The sequence below is a fragment of the Hermetia illucens genome, chromosome 6 (genome assembly GCF_905115235.1).
Source record: "Hermetia illucens chromosome 6, iHerIll2.2.curated.20191125, whole genome shotgun sequence".
NCBI classification, from domain to species: Eukaryota; Metazoa; Arthropoda; class Insecta; order Diptera; family Stratiomyidae; genus Hermetia; species Hermetia illucens.
This window is the reverse complement of record NC_051854.1, coordinates 1,022,338-1,044,268: the sequence shown is the minus strand read 5'-3', so window position 1 is coordinate 1,044,268 and position 21,931 is coordinate 1,022,338. Positions and strand designations below refer to the sequence as shown.

General features: G+C 35.2%; 3 protein-coding genes across 6 annotated transcripts; 1 reads left to right on the top strand and 2 right to left on the bottom strand.

Moving 5' to 3' along the window:
- Positions 1-2,382: 2,382 nt before the first annotated feature.
- Positions 2,383-4,980, bottom strand: LOC119659807. 3 transcript variants are annotated; one of them, XM_038068080.1, is made up of 6 exons: positions 4,419-4,980; positions 3,497-3,512; positions 3,297-3,446; positions 2,985-3,219; positions 2,789-2,922; positions 2,383-2,721 (listed from the first exon to the last, which is right to left on the bottom strand). In XM_038068080.1, exons 3-6 carry the CDS (start codon positions 3,361-3,363, stop codon positions 2,447-2,449), a joined length of 711 nt encoding a protein of 236 aa, XP_037924008.1. In that variant the 5' UTR covers positions 3,364-3,446; positions 3,497-3,512; positions 4,419-4,980; the 3' UTR covers positions 2,383-2,446. The 3 variants fall into 3 exon arrangements, with proteins under 3 accessions (XP_037924008.1, XP_037924007.1, XP_037924006.1); XM_038068079.1 differs by lacking the exon at positions 3,497-3,512 and having other exon boundaries at positions 3,297-3,455; positions 4,419-4,979; XM_038068078.1 differs by lacking the exon at positions 4,419-4,980 and adding an exon at positions 3,871-4,220 and having other exon boundaries at positions 3,297-3,512.
- Positions 4,981-5,776: 796 nt separating this feature from the next.
- LOC119660273 (protein takeout-like) lies at positions 5,777-7,488 on the bottom strand. The gene is made up of 3 exons (XM_038068735.1): positions 7,336-7,488; positions 6,284-6,658; positions 5,777-6,216 (listed from the first exon to the last, which is right to left on the bottom strand). Exons 1-3 carry the CDS (start codon positions 7,409-7,411, stop codon positions 5,915-5,917), a joined length of 753 nt encoding a protein of 250 aa, XP_037924663.1. The 5' UTR covers positions 7,412-7,488; the 3' UTR covers positions 5,777-5,914.
- Positions 7,489-11,378: 3,890 nt separating this feature from the next.
- Positions 11,379-21,117, top strand: LOC119660270 (MFS-type transporter SLC18B1-like). Of its 2 annotated transcripts, none has more exons than XM_038068730.1 (10): positions 11,379-12,095; positions 16,935-17,123; positions 17,194-17,322; positions 17,416-17,602; positions 17,699-17,839; positions 19,430-19,595; positions 19,889-19,984; positions 20,044-20,195; positions 20,296-20,540; positions 20,731-21,117. In XM_038068730.1, exons 1-9 carry the CDS (start codon positions 11,973-11,975, stop codon positions 20,535-20,537), a joined length of 1,425 nt encoding a protein of 474 aa, XP_037924658.1. In that variant the 5' UTR covers positions 11,379-11,972; the 3' UTR covers positions 20,538-20,540; positions 20,731-21,117. The 2 variants fall into 2 exon arrangements, with proteins under 2 accessions (XP_037924658.1, XP_037924657.1); XM_038068729.1 differs by having other exon boundaries at positions 11,384-12,095; positions 20,296-20,533.
- The last annotated feature ends 814 nt before the right edge of the window (positions 21,118-21,931 follow it).

Genomic DNA, 21,931 nt, shown 5'->3' with positions numbered 1-21,931 from the left:
GAAAAGGATCTAAAATGAAAAAGACTTTCTTCACTATTTCTTTGTCTCCTATTCACTCCTTTGTCGAATATAAGGTATCCCACGCAGTCTATTTTGATCTTCACAAGTAGCACCCTACTGTTCAAATCATCCTATAAATATAAATATCCTGGCACGATTGAAAGAAAGTGCGAAGGAGGACCTTGTTAAACTTGACGAAGCTGAGGAAGTTTGCATAAAATTAAATAAAGAGAAGACCAAAATCATGATTCAGACTAAAAGAAAGGCACCAATCATACAAAATGCGACACTAAACGATGACAGGTTCGACAGGAATCGGATGTACCATAAACATAGTTCAATATATAAAACTTTAATTGGACGTAGACAATGAACCAGGTCGGAGAGCAGATCAATACTTTCGAACGTCAAATCCTCAGGAGAATTGGGGGTGGACGGTGGCTGGAGATATAATATGTAGTTCTACCTATTATACGCCTATTCAAAGGGAAATCTGAAGGTAAATGCTCACCTGGAAAACCGTGACACAGGAGGACTCAGTGGCTAACATAAGCTATATGCTGTTTGATTTCTGGAATTGAAGGACGCTCAGCCGAGAAGAGTGAGGATGAAGACTTACAGAAGAAGAAGGAAGACATCGTAGGCATAATTCATCAATGTGGCCTTTTGTGGAATTAAAAATTCAAGTGTATCTTTGTAAATGATGTTTCAAAATTGTGGATCCAGCACACACTCTAGGGGAAATCCTTCCCTTTGGATCTATCATTAATTTTATGCTATAGATTTTTTTCTGCAAGATAGTAGTCAAATATTTGGGAATATTAATGCTTATTTTAACTAAACAAAGACCACACTGTCAAGGTGATAGGCATTTCAGGTTTCTCGAAATATTTAAAAGACTTATAAGTTAACTTACATATATGGAAAGGGCTTCCTGCCTTTGAAGGCAGTCACCGCTTGCTGGATAATTTTTAAAGCATTACAGATTTCCCTTCGGGATAACATTTTATCTAAGTCTTTGCATTGCACACTTTCATTCGCTTTTACAGTCTTATCACTTGCACAGCATTAAATGTGATGATAATTGAAATTGAAACCAAGTGATTGTGTAGATGTCCCATACCCCACAAAGGAGTGCAGATAATATTTTATCTAAGCTTTTGCACTGTTCGCTCGTTTTATGTTATGTACTCATATTGAGGAATTCTCTTCCAGTGAATTTATAACTTAGTTATGCTCCTTCTGAGTTCCCCAGATATTGCAAACGTCTCATTCTCACGGGATCACCTTAGAGCGTTTTGTATCTGTCCACGTACTACAAATTGACTTTCCTAAAAGGCCTTGAGGTCTTGAATGAAGTGCTCTAACACACTTCAAAGCCCTAATCCAATATGGATTGTTGCGCCAACGATTATTATATAAAAGGCCTTAATTTTTTTTCATCTTCTTATTTTTGAACTGGATCCGTGTTCAACGAGCTTTGGGCTTCGGTTTTTCAGTTTCATACACATATAAGTCGACCCTGGAACTTCATTGAGCCCGTAATGAAGGAAGACCACTTTGCAGTGTAAAAAAATGGAGCAGAAGAGCATATAGTTAGGATACTTGGCTGAAACCCTACTTATTTCAATTTCCCTTATCCTGTCTTATAGATAAAAGAATAAATACTAGTAAAATGTATGTGCTTCGATGTATCATGGATAGATATCCCTGGAGGCAGCACTTCTTTTGGCTTCTCTTGAAACTACAGTTGTTTTTGGATTCTTCGTGTATAACCTTCTGCATTAGAGGAAGAAAATTCCTCTAAATAAACCATACGTAATGAAAATTGCCTTACAATCCTTCAGGATTAAGACGCTTCCAAAAGCACAAAACGGCTTTTGAGTGTTATAATCAGAAAGCAACAAAGTTCCTTCTCGGCATTCTCTTCTGTTGGGGATGTGGATTTCTTAGGCCAGTAGAAGCAACGATAAATATTCTTCTCTTAACAGGGTTTATGGAGGCATCTGGGTATCTGTTATAAAAGGTTATATATGTTGATTACCGTAAGTAAGCTTCTAAAAACCAACATGGAAGGTAAAAAGCTTCCTAGAAAAGTGTGGAACTTATAGAAAAATTGTAAAAAATGAAGAAATATATAGAAAAATTCAGTTGTCTGCGGTATTTTCAATAACATGATAGCAGGACGAAGGGTAATGAAGGTCGATAGTCTGAGAAGTACGACCTAAATGGGCCTAAAGGAAGGTACTCAGCTACTAGGAAAGCAATACTTTCGCTCAGTGACCAAATATTGGCTTTCAATTAAAAAGGAATACAAAGGTGAAGTTTGAGTAATTTTTGTCGTCTGTAATTATTAAAAAAATAAAATAAAAAAGTGAGCCATCTATTCCACTAATTTACTTGAGAAACACAACATTAGTGACAAATTCATTTCACTTGCCTTTCATTATGCAAGGATATCTTTCGCTTTATATTGCGAAAGGATGTCAGTGCCCCACTGAGTAAGTCCATGTTCTAGTGCCTTCTCGATCCTTGGCATGAGCAATGCGTTCAACACTTCGAAGTGGTTTTTCATGTATTCATTGAGTTTATCGAAATTTTGTACATTGAGCGTTACACTTTTGACTTTAATCTTAATTCCCGCTTGCTTTATCCGCCATGTTTGATTTCCATTCTTTTTTACTAAGCCCAGTCTCAAGGTGATGTGTGCAGACAGATTTTCTGAAATTCAGGTGAGAATTTGCTTAATACTATTACTAAATTTACTACTAAAATTGCATCATGCTACTTAGTAATGCGTGGAATTTGCCTTTCGAATTAATGCGAATACCACCAAAGTCTCCATTTGCGGAATAATGTCCTTCCGCTTTGATTCTAGCAAAAGACAAACGAATACTAATGACATTTAATTCAGGATTATATCTGCGAATAAAGAAAGTTCCCATGTATTATGAAAATAACAAAATCCATTTTGAAATATTTACCCGAGCTCACGTACTCTAAATTTCGTGAGTCCTTGAACCTTTATGTTAGTAAAATTCAAGGCAACTCCAAATACAGATTTTGGCACCGAAAATTTCGCAACCTTCAATGGTTCCACTGAAGATATACCAAGCGCCTGACTGTCTTTGATTAAAACCTGACGAATCTTCATGATATTGCCTAGCATGCATTTTGTTACACCGGGGTCACGCTGCTTACAGGTCTTGTAAAAATTGGCTACGAAGTTCATTGCATAGGAGAAGACGCATTAATTTCAAATGAAGCTTTTTTTGTTGTATTAAAGTTTCACTTACGTAGTTCCTTGATCTGATTAGCATAAACAGATGCAGAGAATAGTAGAAACAGGGAAAAAATGTTCATCTCTAGGATTTTGCCTCCTAATTTTTAGATCTTATTTTAAGAGAGTGATATACCAATAATCACTAGCAGTAGGCCTGATATCGCTGACTAACGTATAAGTGGGGAAAATTGAATGGAAATTGAGTTATAATACCTTATCTCCCAGGTAACTGAAAAATATAATTCAGAATTAGTTAGGTATATGTCCCTGTGCAAATATAATAGAATTGGTTTTAGTTTTAAAGATAAAGGCCGTATATGTGGAATCTCGAACATGGAAATATTTTTAAAAATAAGGAAATGTCAAATTTGTGAAAAAGAAAATTGTTCAAAACCTTTTTTTTTGTTTAAAAAAATATTTATTATTATAAAATTAAACGTTTTTGAGATTACATGCTCAAGCTTCGATACCGTGAGAAATACCGGGAAGTTCAGCATAGTGTGCGCAAGGACAAAAGGAAATTTATTATTGTGTTGGACAGGGAATTAGAAGCTGCGCCAAATAATATTGATCTCAAAAATTCATACCGCATCATGAAAGAATTTGTACATGGTGGCAAACATTTCGATGGTCCCATCAAGAGCGGTAACGATCGACACCTCATCCAAATGAAAGAAACACTTCTCCACGGTTCTCAACCGTATAACATCATATTGTTAGTCACCCTAAGCCACGATGAGGACTGGTTCTCCAAATAGAAGTGAAATCATCTCTGCCATAAATGGGCACAAACTCTTATCCGGGAATCCTGATAGTCCAATGTCTTTCCCAGGCAGTGGAAATTGTAGTTAATCGTTAAGATTTCGATAAAGGGCACGCGGTTTGAGTGCGATAATTGGGTACTTCTGTTTTATTATGTGGGACCAGCACATGGAAAAGGACCCCCACTGTTACTCGAAAAACTCAAGCCTTCTTCAAAAATTATTTGCGTCTGGTCATCAGGATGTTCTGTCCTGTAGCAATAACTAATGAAGAACTTCTTTGACGTATGTAGTTCAAATTACAACCATATATCATATATTGAAGCTCCCAGGGATGAATCAGACAAACTAAATCAATATAAATATGTACTAACTATTGGCGACCAATTGCAATCAAACTAAGAAGATAATGGCTAGCAGTCCTACTAGTATATTTTCTTTCAATTTTCAAACTTTCAAATAGTAACCAAATTTACAGAGGCTGCACCGTAATACCGTGCACAACAGCGAACGTTACCAAACTGTTGCTTTATGAGTATGAACACCATATTTGCTTTAGGAAATTTTGGTTAAATTTAACTGAAACTATCATTTTTTCAGATACTGCGTTCTGGTTTAATTGCTAAGGTAATTGAATGTGAAAACGAACACTAAATAGGTTAGGAAACACAAATTCAAACTTTCTAATTAAATGCTTATCTAAAGAAAATTAGTCCCGGCTTGTTTGTATGGAGAAAATTGCAAAGATATAGGTAATGGATTGTATATTGTTAGCACTTATCAGCAGTACCTGTTTTATCACGTCATCAGATGGTATCATGAGGTTACTGATTACTGATAGTTTTATGAATGTTCCAGCAAAAGCAATTATTCATACTCTCAAAAGATTTGTAGTAAAGATGTGGAAATAATGAAACGTGGCCACCGACCTTCCAGAACTTATGAGGAAGGAACTTTTGAGAAAAATGTATTTAGATACAAACCGTTCAGCAGGAGGAATCCTTGGGTTAAAACTAGGTGGGCGCTTGTAGCTATTGCATTTGAAATCAGCGAGGATATCTTGAAAATTTCATCGATCCTAGCTAAAGAGTTTGTTGCTAGTAAACAATACAATGACTGCAATTACTGGGACTTGCCAAGCATTTGCCCTCCTGTAAATCCTTGTAACGTTGTATGATTAAACAAATACAAATCCGAAAACTTCTTAGTCTGAGTCTAGTCCGCAATAAATAAAAAAATACATGAGATGAAAAACAAATTAGTAAAGACCAATCTTTTTTTCCACGGTGGGAAGGAGGTAGGGTGTTAGGTGCCTGTTAGGTCCACCAGTGATCTTTTCTGTACTAAATGCAATTTGCATATCCTATAAATTCTGATTTACCATCTGAACTATTCCAAATTTGTTTTCTAAAACACTGGAAGTATCCTCAATTTGATATTCACCTTTTACACAGTATAAACTAGGAAATTGTCTCTCTGCAAAACAAACTATGAATAATTTTTTTTCGCCCTCGGAGATATTGAGAAATATCTGTGGAAGAAACTATATTAGTAATATGACTTTAAGTGGCTGCTTCTGAACTCATTGTATTCTTGTCTTGAGGTATTCTTCAGATAGAAAATATTAAGTTTCCTCAAATTTTGCTAACACGGGAAGTGTCTTGGGAAACAAAACAATAGTTTCTAACCAAAAAAACTGGTGAAACGAAGTAAGTTATAAATATTTCTGAAGTTTGGTGATAAAAATGTTTATTGAGATAAAAATGGTTACCAATAGAAACGAGATTCATTAAATTACACTTAAACACAATAGAAATATAAAATAACACTAATACTCAACAAAAAGGCTCCAATCTTAAGAGTATCTTTTCTATGGTGGTAATAGTTCAGCATAGCTAAAAGTTTCAAATAACTTTGCGGCGATTAACTTTATAATGTGAGCCATTTTGTCCTCTAACGTAGGCTTGATTTCCGTCATTATGCTTTGCCAATTTTCATTCAAAAACTTGTTCACAGCAGACCCTAGATCCTGGTCTCCATTGAATAAATTGTCCAGGTTCACGCTTGTACTTCCAATTTCAAAATTAACACCTATGTCCTCTACTGTGAGGTGTTCCTTACCGTTCCTCATGTCGGTACCTGTTTTTATGAAGCTGGTGACATCTACATCGGCTGTAAATAAAAGAGGCATAGTTAATTTAGTATTACGTTAGGCTTTTCTACGTTAAAAAATACTTACTAAAATTTCCATTGCAAAGACCTTCTCCTTGCAACGGCATCATCATAATCTTTCCAGATATTTTATAATTTGCATTCAACTCCAGACTTGGGAAGTGCACCTTAAGTTGCATGTAATTGTTTTCCAAATCAATTTTTATTTCACGAATTTCACATTTGGATAGTCCATGGATAGAAATATTTGTATATGAAGAGTAAAGAGCAATTGCTCCTGTATCTTCTTCTAATTTTATTTCGGGAATTTGCAGAGGCTCTAAAGGAGGAATGCCAATTTCATTTATACCACCTACAAGACGTGGCCGAAGTGTTTCAATGGAATTTCGAACGCAATCTTCGATCTTTGGATTGTCTCGTCTGCAAACATTGAAGTACTTTTCTGGAAGTATAAAAAAAATAATAAAAGATTAGTGGCACAGTCTTGATAATTATGAATATTAAAGATTGGGGACTAAAGGAACAGGTTAATTATTTAGATCATATCCCTATACCAGTCATGAAAATATAGTAAAGGACTTAAGAAGTAAATTTTGTTAGCCAATATTTTAATTTTGAATATAAATGAAGTAAGATTATTGATGAACCTGGAGTGCGTTTGATAGGCAGTCTACAATGGAATCAACTGAACTTTTATTTTTTTATTCGGGAACTATTTGTAATATCTTACACTGAAGAAGCAACTAATATTTCCAAAAATACTAATGAAGCTGATTGCTTGCATTGAACCTTTGTATATATTTTTTTTTATTTCCATAAAGAAAACCCTTCGGAAAGAAGTGAAAAATTAGTTCCCAAAAAATCGCGGATTGAAAAGGAGAATATCTGGCTCTCGACAAGCTTTAAAACTGAAGAAAGAAATTTCTAGTTTCCGAAATACGTTACTTCCAAAAAGCGTTTTCTATAAAATATATATTTTTTTATTTATTTTTTAGTAATTATTTAGATAGCTTAAAATCTCTTATCTCGTTTCTTTTATCATTTAATGAGGATTTGTTGTATGGTATTAAAAAATTAAAAAATGGAAATATTTAAAAAAGTCAAAATAAGCTTGCTTACCCACAGAGTTTACCCGTTTAATACCGAGGGTTGGAATTAGAACAACACAAAGTAATAAAACACTATAGAGCAGCATTTTTGTCTTAGACTTATCGCCTCACTTATCCACCGTTAACTGTACTATCATGAATGCAAATTACTATAAATGTTACTTAAGTATAATCAGCAAATTATTGTTTGGTGTATTGCAAAAATGCTGATATTCGCTGGTTTCCAAATGAGCACCATAATTGTTTATCGTCTCCGTAAACTGTTAGTAAATATGTCTCTTGCGTGTAATGACAATATCACGGAAAGCATCTATAATTTGCTCCGGTCATGTTTCAAAATATATAAGGCGTATTCAGTTTGATTTGTTGTATCTTGTCGTGTTGAGATGTCTCAGTATGAAAATATCAAAATGTATATATTTCTTTTGTATTTTAACATTTATTTTTAAATTTTGTTGTTGTTCTTATAATAAATGCAATTCTGGATCAGTTGTAAAAGTACCATCTAAACCAGAGCTTTAGAAGCATGTGATTTTTTTAAAAAATGTAGGATGAAACGGTTTTCCTTTTCACACAAAAATGCAGCCACACAATAACGGAGAAATAAAGAAAATAATGATGAAACCAACATTCGGAGTCATTAGGCTTGGGGACTGAATCGAGGTGTAATCGACAGTACGACATCTAAATCGTTAATTGCCACGTTGATTACGAATATGATTCCGAATTTTGTAGCTCCTTCGCGACAATCTACGGGGAGAACTCAAGCAGATTTGCGTAGAAAGAGTGAGTGAACCTTTTAATTATCCATTCCTACTATAAAATTACAGTGATAGGGATAAAAGTGCCTCGCACTGCCGGTAATAGGTTCAGTATTCGCTGAATCATGCTTCCCCATCATCCGGGTACAGTCTCCGTTGAGGTTCAGACATGTTTTTTATCGACATATTTATCTTATTGAGTCTTTTCAAATATAAACTAAAAATAAGTTTTCAAATCTTCGAGCTAAAATTCAGTTGTATTCCTAGCCAGTTCTATAGAATACATTATTCAAAAGGTAAGATTACAGATTAGTCCACATAAATATCGTTTTGTTTATCTTTATTTGCATTCTAGAATCTCCGCTTTTTTAATCTACTGACGCTGTTGTGGCAGTCTCCTGACCAAGGAGTTAGGCTGGGAAGCTTTGTACTTCATCACCTGGAATGAGATCACCTCTCTTACCGTCGTAATTTTGAGGTCCCTGTGGATGTTTTTATTTTTCACATACCAAGGTGCATCGGTGATCATCCGTAGTATCCTGGACTGGGCTCTCCGTAGCAAGTCGATGTTAAATGTGCCCGCTGAACCCCGCAGCGGAACCTGCCTATCCTATCCAAGTGCAAACTGAGATACTTTACCTCATTCACTTTTTATCAATTTATCTTAGGTGAATTTGCAAGTTTTTTTATGCTACCTGAGGATAAGTGTGGTTACTTAAAATGACAGTATTTTCTGCAAACGCTGAAGTTATCAGATTAGGATTAGTTGGTAGATCTGCGGTATAGATGAGGTAGAGTGTTGATCCAAGGCCACTACTTTGAGAAACGCCAGCTTGGACGTTGTAGTTGCGATACGTAAAGCTTTTATATTTCATCCCGAATTGCGCGCCACACTTTGTCAAAGACTTGCCCCATATTCAAAAAGGCCGTTGAACAATGCTTTTTATTCTCCAGTGAATTGTTTATCTTAGAGGCGATCCTGAGGACTTATTCGATTGTACCATGCTTCTCTCGAAAGCTAAACTGGTACTGAGGAATTACTTTATTTTCCGCTAGATGTGGTGATATTTTTAAAAATATTAGTTTTCAGAACACTTTTGAGAGGATGGGTAGCAGACCTATAGGCCTGTAGGATGCAATCTGTGTTTGGTTCTTCCCACATTTAAGACTCATTGTAACTTCTGAAATCTTCTAAGTCTTGGGGAAATAGGCGTTGAATATGTGGGTCAAGTAAATGACTCCGATCCCTGGAAATTCCTTCAACATTATTTCCGTGATTAAGTCATGTCCTGGAGCTTTCTTAAATCCACTTGTTCTTTAAATACTCGAGCAACGTGTTTGGCTCTAAATGAGAAGCTTACCTTCGGCGAAGTGAAGTCTTGACTCCATCTCCAGTAAGTGGGAGAGGAATACTTTCTTCAGGTGTCTTTTCGGCATCACTTCTTGCCCGGCTGTGTCTGTTGATCTCAGTGGCAAACTGTATTGAGCAGTTCTTTTCAACTTTCTTGTAGTTTTCGACAGGGAAGGGTGAGCCTGCCATTGTCTTTTTAACTTGCGATTTACTTCGACTAGCTGAAGTATATTTTGGAAAGTTTGCAATATATGAGCGATTCAGATTAAATTTAAAAAAATAGTATGAAAACTGTGTGTAAACTTTTGCATATTGTGGTCTATTTATGGCTTTCAGATTCTATGGTCAGAGGATCTATTATCGTGTTATTGGTTTCTGTGACCAAAGATGTCAACCAAAGAGGATTCGCTTGAATTGTCGGTGTGACCTACTGAAATAGGGCATTGCTAGACAATACTGGCAATACCCGCAAATGGGTCAAAATGAAGTGCAAAGGATTAACCGGAGATATGCTATCCCCTATGAAGCACACATAGCTAAAATTTTAAATCCACTCAAACACTGTTGCATGCAGGTTGAAAAACGTTCAGCAACGAACAGATGTAAATTAATCTGTTCGTTGCTGTCATTGGGGTTGCAGGTGTGGTTGAAGTCCTACCAGAACATCGCCTCCAAGTCGACTCGTTACCCACTTACTTTTACAACATGGAGTAGGAGGGTGCTTTGCATGCGACTATACATAAAGCAAATTGCGGACTGACTCCACTTAATTTCAAAGCTATTTTTTTTTTAATTCTCTGACTAGGAGCAAACCGATGAGTCGAAGTTGAAGACACCCTCCCTTTCGATCAATTAATAAAAATAGTCTCCCCACTTAATTAGATCATCGGAAAAAATACTTAATTTATTATCATTCAAAAGAAATGAGTTTAATTTTCTACGCCTCATATTCGGAAATAATTTCCAGTAGAACAAAAAAAAATAATTAATTACATGATAACACAGTCTACGCACTAATTTACTAAGCATATTGTATATTAAATGTAATGTAAGAATATCTGCCCTGATTTTTCCTATAAAGAAAAAAGGACGAAATTATAAATGAACCGTAAAGTTAATCATATTAAACTGGCATCAAGTGAATCCGGTTTAAAGTAGTTTCTAACTACTGGACAGCTATCGCTATGTAATCAATCCGAAAATGTGTAAATTATGACCAGATTTAATTTTTGAATTATCACAGTATCATTGAATATTATTTAGGTTTGTACCATTCATTCTTACATCGGCAGCAAGCTAAGAATAAAATATAATCGGGCTCACTCCTTTCAACTCATCTTTGCTTGTTGTAACGATTACATGATCGATAAAGAGTTAGATAATGTAATATTAATCCCGTAAATTATTCGTATTGTTATCAATATAAATTTCTATTAGGAAAATCAAATTATTATTCCTCATTCAGATGAAGCAATAGTTACGCCAGATTAATGGTGGTTTAATTCCAAAAATAGCAAAAGATAAGAACCGGCTTCTCCTTCAAGTACAAATGGATCCTAGATGAATCGTGATACTCAATCCTAATTATCCTACACGAGGCGACAGTCTAGCATGCAAATCCTCTTACTGTACCCTCCTCCTACATTAACAAGGTTATTTTTATTACGCACTAATGAGGGTCATCACCAATATCAGGATTATAAATTTTGACTCATCGAATGAGTGTCACTAATAGAAAATATTCAGTACGTAAACTGCCAGATAAATAGCAAAAAATAAAATATCATTATCTCAGGGTCCACGTTAATGTCTCTGGACCTCGAAACTGTTATCATTTCAGTTGTAACGCTTCAGATCATCTCTTATCAGTGTCTATAGTGAATGCAAATTTATATTGACTAGAGAATGATGTTTCGAGATTTTTCAATTGTATAAACTCCAGGCTATAGTCCATGAAATCAGTCATTCCGTGAATTATATTGGCTCTGTACGGTTCTAGTCCCGGTCGTTGATAAAATTTTTTGAAAAATTTGAATTCTAGAATTTTTGCAATCTCGAAAATTGTTCTGAATATATATAGCTTTGACAATACGGTTCTAATTGCAGTAAATTGTGGTGTTTTTCGAAATTCTACTGTTTTATGAAATTCGTGTTTAACTTTTCACGTTTTTTTAAAAATGACCAAAATGAATAATCGGAAGTTCTTCTTTGAGAAATATTTAATTTTTAATTATCTATCAAACTTTTCCACGTAACAAAGTCCATTTGAGGAGAAAAACTGAAACAATTATCCGCACATACATAAATAAATAAATAGTGCATTGTTCAACTGATCCTGTTGATTTTTCTTGGACACAAAAAAAAAACAATTTTTAAAATATTCGAAAAAAACGTTCCTAAATATATAGTCAAGGATTTGTCTGTGATCTAGTGAAATTTTAAGTGTTGTGGCAAATATCTATCTAAATAAGAGCTCCTTCCTCAGTGTTTCGAACTTGATATTTTATCCTATTATTTCCTGGTTTTTGTGTGACAATGTCGATTCTGCCAAAGTTCAATTTCTCTAAGCGACAATGGATGACTCTTTGCATAATAGGACTAGCAGATTTCTGTAATGCAATATGTGTTAGTCTGCAGGCACCGTTCTTTCCAAATGAGGTAGGTGGACACGTGTATAAAAATTTTCCAATTTCAAAATTGAAATCTAAGGAACTTAAATTACATAAGAATATTGTGTTTTTTTTGCTTGCAAAAATTGATAGTGATCCGGATAGTTTAAAAAAAGTAGCAGAATTAATGATGATGAAATCCCGGAAAATTCTTTCATCACTCCCTTTCCCTTGATAATTTTTTTGCTTGATGAAATGGTGCGTAATAATTTTCAGACCCTCACTATGTCTTTCACCGATGATATTGAATTAAAGTGGGGAGTCGTAGAAATCCATATCGGACCCTTGGGACTTCAGTTAGTCCATCGTTTGATTGTCTTGCTGGACAAAATCTTGGGCTAATTCTGTGTAGTTAACATCTTAAATATTGGCAACAAAAAGATTTATGCTCCTTACATATTTTAAAAATGTGCTCTTCGTGTTTGTTTTGCTTAGTCCTTCTTATTTGACCCATTGACAACGGTTTTTTTTCGTACAAAAAATGTTAAGCTTAATTGGATAAACTTAGTATTGATTTTGGGGAATATCTTGGCAGATTACCTAATTTTTACGTTTAAAAAAATTTTTTTTTGTGAGTATAGTCGCTCTAGGATATACCAATACCAATTTAATTGTTTTCTTTCTCTCTTTAATTCAATTTACACAATTTACACAATGTACACAATGAGTTTTCCACGAAAGTGCGTTTTCTTATTTTAGACCTCTTTAAAGCCTTCTTGAAATATTTCTTTGAATTTCTTTGTTTCCTATTTTTGGTGAACTCGAATGTGCCGAGGTTATCCTTTTTGAGAACTCAACACAGTAATAACCAAGCTCAAAATAGTATTGTAGCTAATGTAGGGCAATGGCTTGTAATGACATTATGGGATGGTACTACTACTACGCCAAGCGCTGAAAAAAATATAGTGTCTAAACCCGATAAAAATTGACTGCCGAATTTGTTGATTTGAGGATGGCCAAAATGACCATTCAAGTTGGCTCATTAACTTCGACGGAAAAGCTACTTCAACAATCGAAAAACTGCCCAAAATTTGGGCATTGCGGCCCTTCTCGCGTCTTACATGGGGTTTTAATATGTGGTGCGTTTGGGACTCTCCCCAATATGGGTCTGAAATTTAGTTGCATCGGGATGAAATCGTCTCCATTGAATAAATCGTAAGCCAACATAAAGGCAATGAAATACAAATTTACCACTCGACTGCACACGTGGAGCCGAATACTTATATACCACGGCGCTGTGATCGAAAAGGGAAATCCACGACGAATTGTGTCTTGAAATCTTTAGAATATATAATCTTTATATGGTCACTTGAACGCCTCTATTCTATGGAAGACAACTTAAGCTTCAGTAATTCAATAGCAATACGAGCAATACGAACTCAAGATTTATTTATGTATGTCATTCAGTCAAACAAGCAATGCAAATCAAAGTACTTCTAATCAAAATGATCCACCCGTTTTAATCTTTGACATTGCAGAAGCTATAACTGCATCAAAAAATGTAACAATGCCGTTGCAAATTATCTGCTTAGGAAATGCAAGTGAGGGCAATGAATTCACGCGGCACGAGATACATGCACATAATATTAAGGACTCCTACTCATCTTTGGGGATGCCCCTCCAGTGCAGAATGTGGAGAGACAGAAATTTAAAATTTGTCTTTCCAAAAAGAGAACTTTGCAATACGATGTATCAAAGCAAAGACGGCGGCTATTTAACATTTTATGTGAAGACAGCGAACTACTCGTTACAGACGTCTGTAAGAATATTTCTCATCATCAATAACATATTAACCGCATGTAGAACCTCGATAGCATGCATCTTTTATGTCTTACAGATAGGAGGTCCTTTTGCTATTTAATTTTGATTAATGTGTCCATTAGATTGCTAACGGAATATGCGCTGTACATGTCTTGATTAGTATTGGTTGAATTGATATAAAGGATTAGTTTTGTTTTTCCTGGTCCTCCTCCACCGATTAATATTGTGTCGTTGAATCTATCTTGGCACTTTTAAAAGCAACGTTTTTACTTGTTTTCTGCTTCATTTAAGGGAAAATTCTAACATAAAAAAGAATTTCATACTTGAAATATAATGGATGTTCGGTAGGGGGATGGGTGGGATTAATGGGAGAATAGTAAGTGGAATTAAAGGCTTAAGATGACTCGAAAAACGTCATCCTTTGTTCAGTACAGGACATTCATAAAGTCCCAGTTTTCAATGAGATTGTGTTTCGACTTGACTACCATTACATTTATAATTTTGTGTAAATAATAAGCCTATAGCAGCGGGACAGCACAAAGTCAAAACATAAACATCCATGGCAAATCAGGATCCGATTCCGTGACAATGAAATCAAGAGTCTGGCACTTAACTAATTCGCCAATCACACCTCCAAGATTACGTTGAATGGGTGAATTCGAAGGGAAAATGAGAGTTGCCAACTGTTCGCATGGTGGAGGGATAATCCGCACCCTGCGGGAAAATCATGCGTCTTCCTCCGAAATTGCGGAACACACCCATTTTTTTTATAAAGTTTCTATTCCGGATTCCTCCAAAAAACTCCGAGTCCTGGAGAGTTAACCCCTTCTATACTATGAGTAGCGTTGTTGTTGCCCTATGTATGATTTAAAATATTTATAGGGTAGAAAAAGGAGTAATACAATTACCTCCAGTTAAGATGGCATGTCATTTACGTATCGGGTAAATTCTATCGTTGTTTACCTATTGAATGACTTATTGGTGTTCTTTGGTCACAACTATCTATTCTATCATAATTAATTGCAACTTCATATGAGACACCTTCTGTATTGTGTGCAATAATCTAATTCTTTCCTGTATTTTTAATTGAGTTCTAAACATCTTCTCTTCAGTTTCTAGTTGCATTTTTCAGTGTTTCTTGAATATAGATGACTCCATGGTTTTATAGGGAAAGTAGAGGAGAGATACCTCCCCGCATTCGAATAAAGGCTGATAACATTTATTATATTATACCATTAATTTAAAATCATTCTCTATTGAATCCAGCAGCGATTTGATAATACAATTACACCCTGAACATTGACGTATCTATCATAGGTAGACATATATGCTGTCATCATTCACCTAAGACTAAACAACTCAAAATGATTTTTGACCCGGAAATTTTTCCACTTTTTTTTTAAATTTCAACGCATGAAATAAATCCAAGCGCCTCAAAATTTTCAAATTATAAATTATATTTGTCTAATTAATCTTTTTGATATCATCGGGTCAAATGCAATCATTTTCTTGAAAATATTGCAATTCTGCGCATTTGTAATTGCCAACTAAGTGACACAATGTTAGCTTCTCTATTCGTACAGAAATTCAAAATAAAATATCTTTGATGAACTTCATTTACTGAACTTTAAGAAATATTTGTGTATCTTTTATAGAAAATATTATAAAAGCTCATATTCTTGGCAGAAAAATAAATAGAGGAAGTTCAAGGAACGACTTTTTAGTTCTAGGGATCTTGGCTTTAGTGAAATATTGACTAGAAAAGGAAACGAAAATGACAACGACTTGTGTTAGATTATCATTGAGCTATACAAAAGTCCCGAAAGGTTGTTTAATAATTTGTTTTTTTTTTTTTGCAAAGCTCATCAGGATCCTTTCATCAGGGGTCGCGAGTCCAGTTGAACGTCTGACTCGCCGGATATTTCTTTCTTTAATATTGGCTCAGTAGGTGTCAACACATTTTTAAGTGATTTTCGGGAATGGAAAACGAAGGTATCGTCCTGTTCAGCAGTATCCTGCCCGGAAGTAGCTTTTCTCATGCGGGGATTGTAATTTTTTGCCACATGTGCTAGGATATAGTCCTGCTATAGAAGTATTCTATTTGAAATCCTACTTTATCTAAAACGATTTTACCTAATATTAGCACTAAGTGCCAAGCATTTAAGTTCGGACCATTTTTCCTACTCGAAAAATAAAGGGGATAATGGCCAATGGGAGAATCCGTCGAGAACTCCCCGTAACATTGAGCACGTATGCACAATGGTGTATTTCTGCATGGTTTGAACCAGACTGTGTGAAACTATCGGGATATCAAAAGAAGCCGTGAGGGATTTGGATGCAATAAGCTGATAATATTATGGGAACTACAACCATCCTCTCGAGGTGATACTTTTATTTAATTTCTCGAGCCTGTTGCTTATAGTTCACCTTTTTTTTCCACATATTTCCGTTCAACCTTTCTATTATGGGTGATAGCAACAAAAATGATATACGTGGAGCGACTCTCTTGTCAACTAGCAGCATGTCAGGCTTCGTGTACGCCATATGGCGATGAGTTAGAATTTGCCGATCCCTATACAACCTATAAGCAGAGCTATCAACTATTGCATTTGGCCTAATCAGTAAACAGGACATCTTCCCGTAATCAGTCCATGGTTTTGGTGAATCACCTCATATACAGAATTATGCCTGTTCGTGTATTGCACTAGCACCATAACAGTGGAGCCAAAAAAAAGATGGTCCAACGTCTCTAACACCGAACCACATATGCAGCACTGGTCGTTCTTCACCCGCTTTTTCATTATGAGCTTTTTATAGGCTCTGGTGGCGACCACGCCGTCCTGAATCGCACACATGATTCCCACCAGAGAACAGATGGCTGCCAAAGAAAATTCACGTGTTTACCATGCATTGCCTTCGATTTCCATTCATTGATCCCCTCTTGGTTCGTCTTCACCCCACTCAGAGAATTGAAAGATCGATCCTTCAAATTAAGTGGAGTTATTATTATTATTATTATCCTAATTTGCATACAAACACTTATTTATTAATTTAATTTTATTTCCAGGCTGAAAAGAAAGGATGCACAGCGACCGAATATGGCTTAGTTTTTGGAATTTTTGAACTGATAGTATTTTTAATATCACCAGTATATGGTCAATACTTAAATGTAATCGGACCTAAAGTATTATTTAATGGAGGAATATTCACAACAGGCACGGCAGCTATTTTATTTGGTCTTCTGGACAGGATACCGGTAAGTAAATTTGAACTATTTTATTATTTAATGAACTTCACTAACGCAATTCAATGATTGATTTTTTCAGGGCCATACCTTATTCATCACACTAGCTTTCATTATAAGAATAGTTGAAGCCCTCGGCAATGCTGCGTTTTTGACAGCATCCTTCGCGATTATTGCAAGAGAATTCCCAAACAATGTTGGAACGACTTTTGTAAGTATTGAATATTTTGAAAATGCTCGCACTAGCAATTAATCTGTATCAATTCTGATCTAGAAATTGTATAAAATTTGGTTCTAATTCTAGGCGTCTTTAGAGACATGTTTCGGACTAGGACTTATTGTGGGACCAACTGTAGGAGGAGCTTTATACGCATTGGGCGGTTATTATCTACCTTTTGTTGTTCTAGGATTTCTACTTTTCCTTACCGCTCTGCTTACACTCTGCATTCTGCCAAAGCATCCAAATGAGGCGACTAATCAGACTAGAGGCCGTAAGTTGATAAACTGGAAAAAATCCCTAATGCCAAATTTTTACCACTATTTCAATATTCTTATTTACAATTCAATTAATTTTTCTATCTCTACAGCTTCACTGAAAACGGTCTTGAAAATACCAGGAGTACTCGTCTGTGCCTTAAGTATTTGCGCTACAAGTGCTTCAATTGGCTTTTTAGGAGCAACATTGGAGCCACATGTGAGACAATTCGATTTAAGCCCCGTACTATTAGGTGAGTTTGAGAATAATTACAGAATATTTAAATATTGTTAATGTAAAATTTTTCGTTCTTCTTCGATTGGGCTTTGTTTTTATATCTTTAAATATAGAGCCGGAAACCCGTAGTAATTTTTCACATATCTGATTTCAACTTTACCAAATTTCCCGAAGAAACATTAAATGTCTAAATTTTATTTTGCATGAGTTGTTCCACATCATTTAATTGTAGGACATTCCATAAAAATGCAAAATTAAAAAAACAAAATTGTGTCAGGTTTTTTAATACAATCAAAATATTACTTCTAGTGGGCTTTCCCTGGCTTCAATGCTGCATTGCTTTTTCTTTGCGCACACAGGCCTTATTTTGAGCAAGCCATGTCTATTTCAACTCGAATATTTACAGGAAGCACTTCGCGCTTTTACCCTTCTTTCTGGTAGTGTAGGTACCAAATAGGAAATGAGTTCTAGTTTTTTACGTCTTCGTCGGTAGTGGTATTTACGACCGGCCTGGGTTAGGCTTAGTGACGGATTTTAAATGCCCAGATTTTGATTAACATTTATTTTTTTATTGTCAGCATTGCAGAGGTGTAGTGCTGCCTGATACTCCAATTTAGGGGAAGTATTGGTTTCGCTTGTTAATTGACTTTTTAAATTTTTTGTGCATGTTCAAGAGACCTGCCATGTCGTAACTCCCAGGAGCATGGTAAGATTAAAGTTTCACAGTTTCGAATGATGATGAAAAACAGAAATTTTTCCTTAAATCTCTGCACAAAAATTTCCACCAAAACGGGTAAACAAGTAAGGTCCTTACGACACGGTTCGCTTGCTTATAAAGATTCCTTGGAGTAAAAAAGGAATAATTGTTGGCGAAGCAACGTGATTTTACCATTTGCGGGGGGATATCAGCGGCGTAATAATCCGAATAGTTTCTTTCATGGGAATGAGTGCAAACAGGTTATTCAGCAGGTCCCTTTTTTCTAGGTGGACATTCTTTTATATTCTCGAGGATCCGTTGCTAGCTTCCTAAACACCTCATGTACTAAGATTAAATTGTGCTTATGATAGCTCCTGAAATATACTTGTGGTCTTTAGAGAGACTATAAGTATATATTTGGCGTTCATGGATTAGTGGAAATCCGCTCTTTCCATTTCTACGAAAGATGGCGCATAGCGGATATTTCGCTAGGGATCTTTGAAGTAGTCAGGGGAAGTTAAGGCCTTTTTTGGGAAAAACTCCTTGCCAGGAGCAAGACGGTCGATAACACGAATAAACATCTGTTGCCATTGCATCTTTTTTTTTCCAAAAAGTAAATTTAGGAACTTTTCCTCGAATTGTCCCTCGTCTTTGTGTTTTATATTCCTGCAAATCTGGACACCTCTTGGATAGTAGGGTGCTCTGTTTCGGTGTAAAATTTAAGAACATTTAATCCCCCCGAATTCAGAATAACCTTAGGAGCGAATACCGGAGTGTATAGTTCGTACATTGATAGTCGTGAAATGAAAGTTTTTAGTCGATTAAATCTTGAAAATATCATTATTCATTTATTGGATGAAACCACTAATTTCTTTTATTGACGAAAATCATCAATTATTGCAATTTCAGGAATGATTTTTGTAATAAATGGTGGAATATATGCAGTCACCGCACCAATTTGGGGTTGGCTAGTTGACAAATGGATGAATCCTAAAATATCATCATTCACGGGCACCCTATTCATTATGGCTGGATTCTGTGCAGTTGGACCGGCACCATTTATTCCTATAGAGACGTAAGTATTTGTGCATCGTGTTGTTTTTAAGTTAATATTGTTTATTACATACTGATAGCGAACATAATAACTCATCAAGCTAACTTATTCCTAAATAGAAATACCCTTATCTTTGGGTTCATGAATACACAATTTACACCGAGTCATCTTTTGCATTGAATTTGACGATGTATTCTTATCATAGAATTTGCAAAATACTTGAAGAAAAACAATTTTGTTTTTAATTAAACATAAATTATAAATGCCAATTTAACCGTAAAATATATATTTTTTGATAAATTCAAATCGGACAGGAAGCTGAGCAATGTCATCCTTGGACTAGTTCTTCATGGAGTTGGTATTTCGGCGCTTCTGGTTTCTAGTTTTTCGGACGCCCTACGAACATCAATGTAAGTTTGTTATTGAGTTTCCAAGAAAACAAAGATGAATTTATTTCCTTGTATTATAGATGTAAAGGTCTACCTGATAATATAGAAACATATGGTCTAATATCAGGATTGTGGACTTCGACATTTGCATTGGGAGCATTTATTGGTCCATCTGTGAGTGGAGCTCTTTATGATTCAATTGGGTTTAGGGGAGCATCTTTGTTTATTGTTGGTAAGAATTAAAGTTTTTGGAACATTAAAATTTGGTTCTTTTAGGCCGATCTATCTCTATGAACATTTATATCAATCACAACTTTTTTTCTTCTTTTCAGCACTTCACGCTGCGGTTGGAATAATTTTGATTATGTTCTTATGCTGCGAACGTAAACCTAAAATGTACAAAGAACTTTCACAGACTGACTCCTTACTTAAAAATAAACGTAATGGCTTTGGTTTTGAAAATCCCATATCCAATGGCAATGGAATGTACTATACAAATGGGAATGTAGCCACCAGTGAGCCTGGTTTTTGTAAGAGTTTCACTCGAACGATAAACAGGGATTGGAGAAAGTAAGTGGTAATTATTCTCAGTATTCTCTCAAAATATCGGTGAAAAATATTTCCCCTAAGAAGCTCCTGAAAATAGCAAGTTTCCAAGAACACTCTCTCTTGTTATAAACTTTTATTTTTTCTCGAAGCCAGAATTTCTTGTGGATATTTTAAACATTGACAAAATAAATGTAATTATTTCTCTTTTGTATTTACAGGGCCTGTGAGAGTGGCTCACCAATTTCAATGGGTATGCGACCTTATTATGGAAGTGTTGATTGCCTCCGTTCAAACCTAGCCAATTGTCAGGAAACCTTTGCGTAGATACTGATAATAATATAAATATTTATGAACAAAAACAAATTAATTTAAGTTTATGACTATTTTTCGTTTAGATATTATTAAGGATAAAATGCTACTGACGAAAGTCAGCTGAAAGACTTGTTTGATATTCTAAACTACTGAATGTTAAGTCCAAGCAACGAGAAAGGCTTAATGGTATATTTTGATACAAATTTGTACTATTTACGTAATTGTAGAAAATTTAGCTTTATTTTATTGCTTTTGTTATATAAAGATATTAAATTTTGGTTTAAGAACACAAACATGAATTTTACTAAACTTTAGGAATCCGGGATACACTCGTAATCTCTAGCGACAAGGGACGCAAATTTCAGGATAAATTATCACACAGCAAAATTCCGGCAATTCGTTTTCTTAATGGACTGGCGGTTTGTTACGATTAACTCTGGAGAAGTGAAAATTTGTTTGAATTAGCCGGATGTCTCTGTGTTCGTAAAAAACTAACTGTCGGTGGGTAGGTCGAACTTTGAGAAAGGGTGACGATTCCATTGCCTAGCATAGCCTGCAAACCACTATCGCAAATGACTAAAGGATGCAAAATAATAGATAAGGAGCGCAAGCACTTGGCTTTAGGGAGAACTGAAGGGCATCCCCGGAGAGCCAACGATAGCGCATAAGTATACTATGCCCCACATACGATTCAATGACAACCATATATTTGCGATAGCATACTCTTAAATCGAAAAACAAAGAGCTATTCAACTTCCAGATACTATAGACCATAGACAATTAACAATCAAATCGACGGTGAAAGCAACCATTACAATTCTTTAGAAAAATCTTGTTTTTTTGAGTGAGTTTAAACACTTGTTTCCGTTGGGCCAATCGCAATTCTTCTAGCCTTCTGGTATGAATTAATTAAATTAATCGCCAATGAATATAATTGCCGAATGGAGAAGCTGATATAAAAAATAGTAATATTTAAATAATATTTTGAATTTTGCGTATTTGCTATATTTAGGGTTCAATGAAACTTGAACGCATTTCATGCAAAAAAACTCGTTAATTAACATAATTTTTCCCCCATCATTATTTCAAATTTTATTTCATACATAA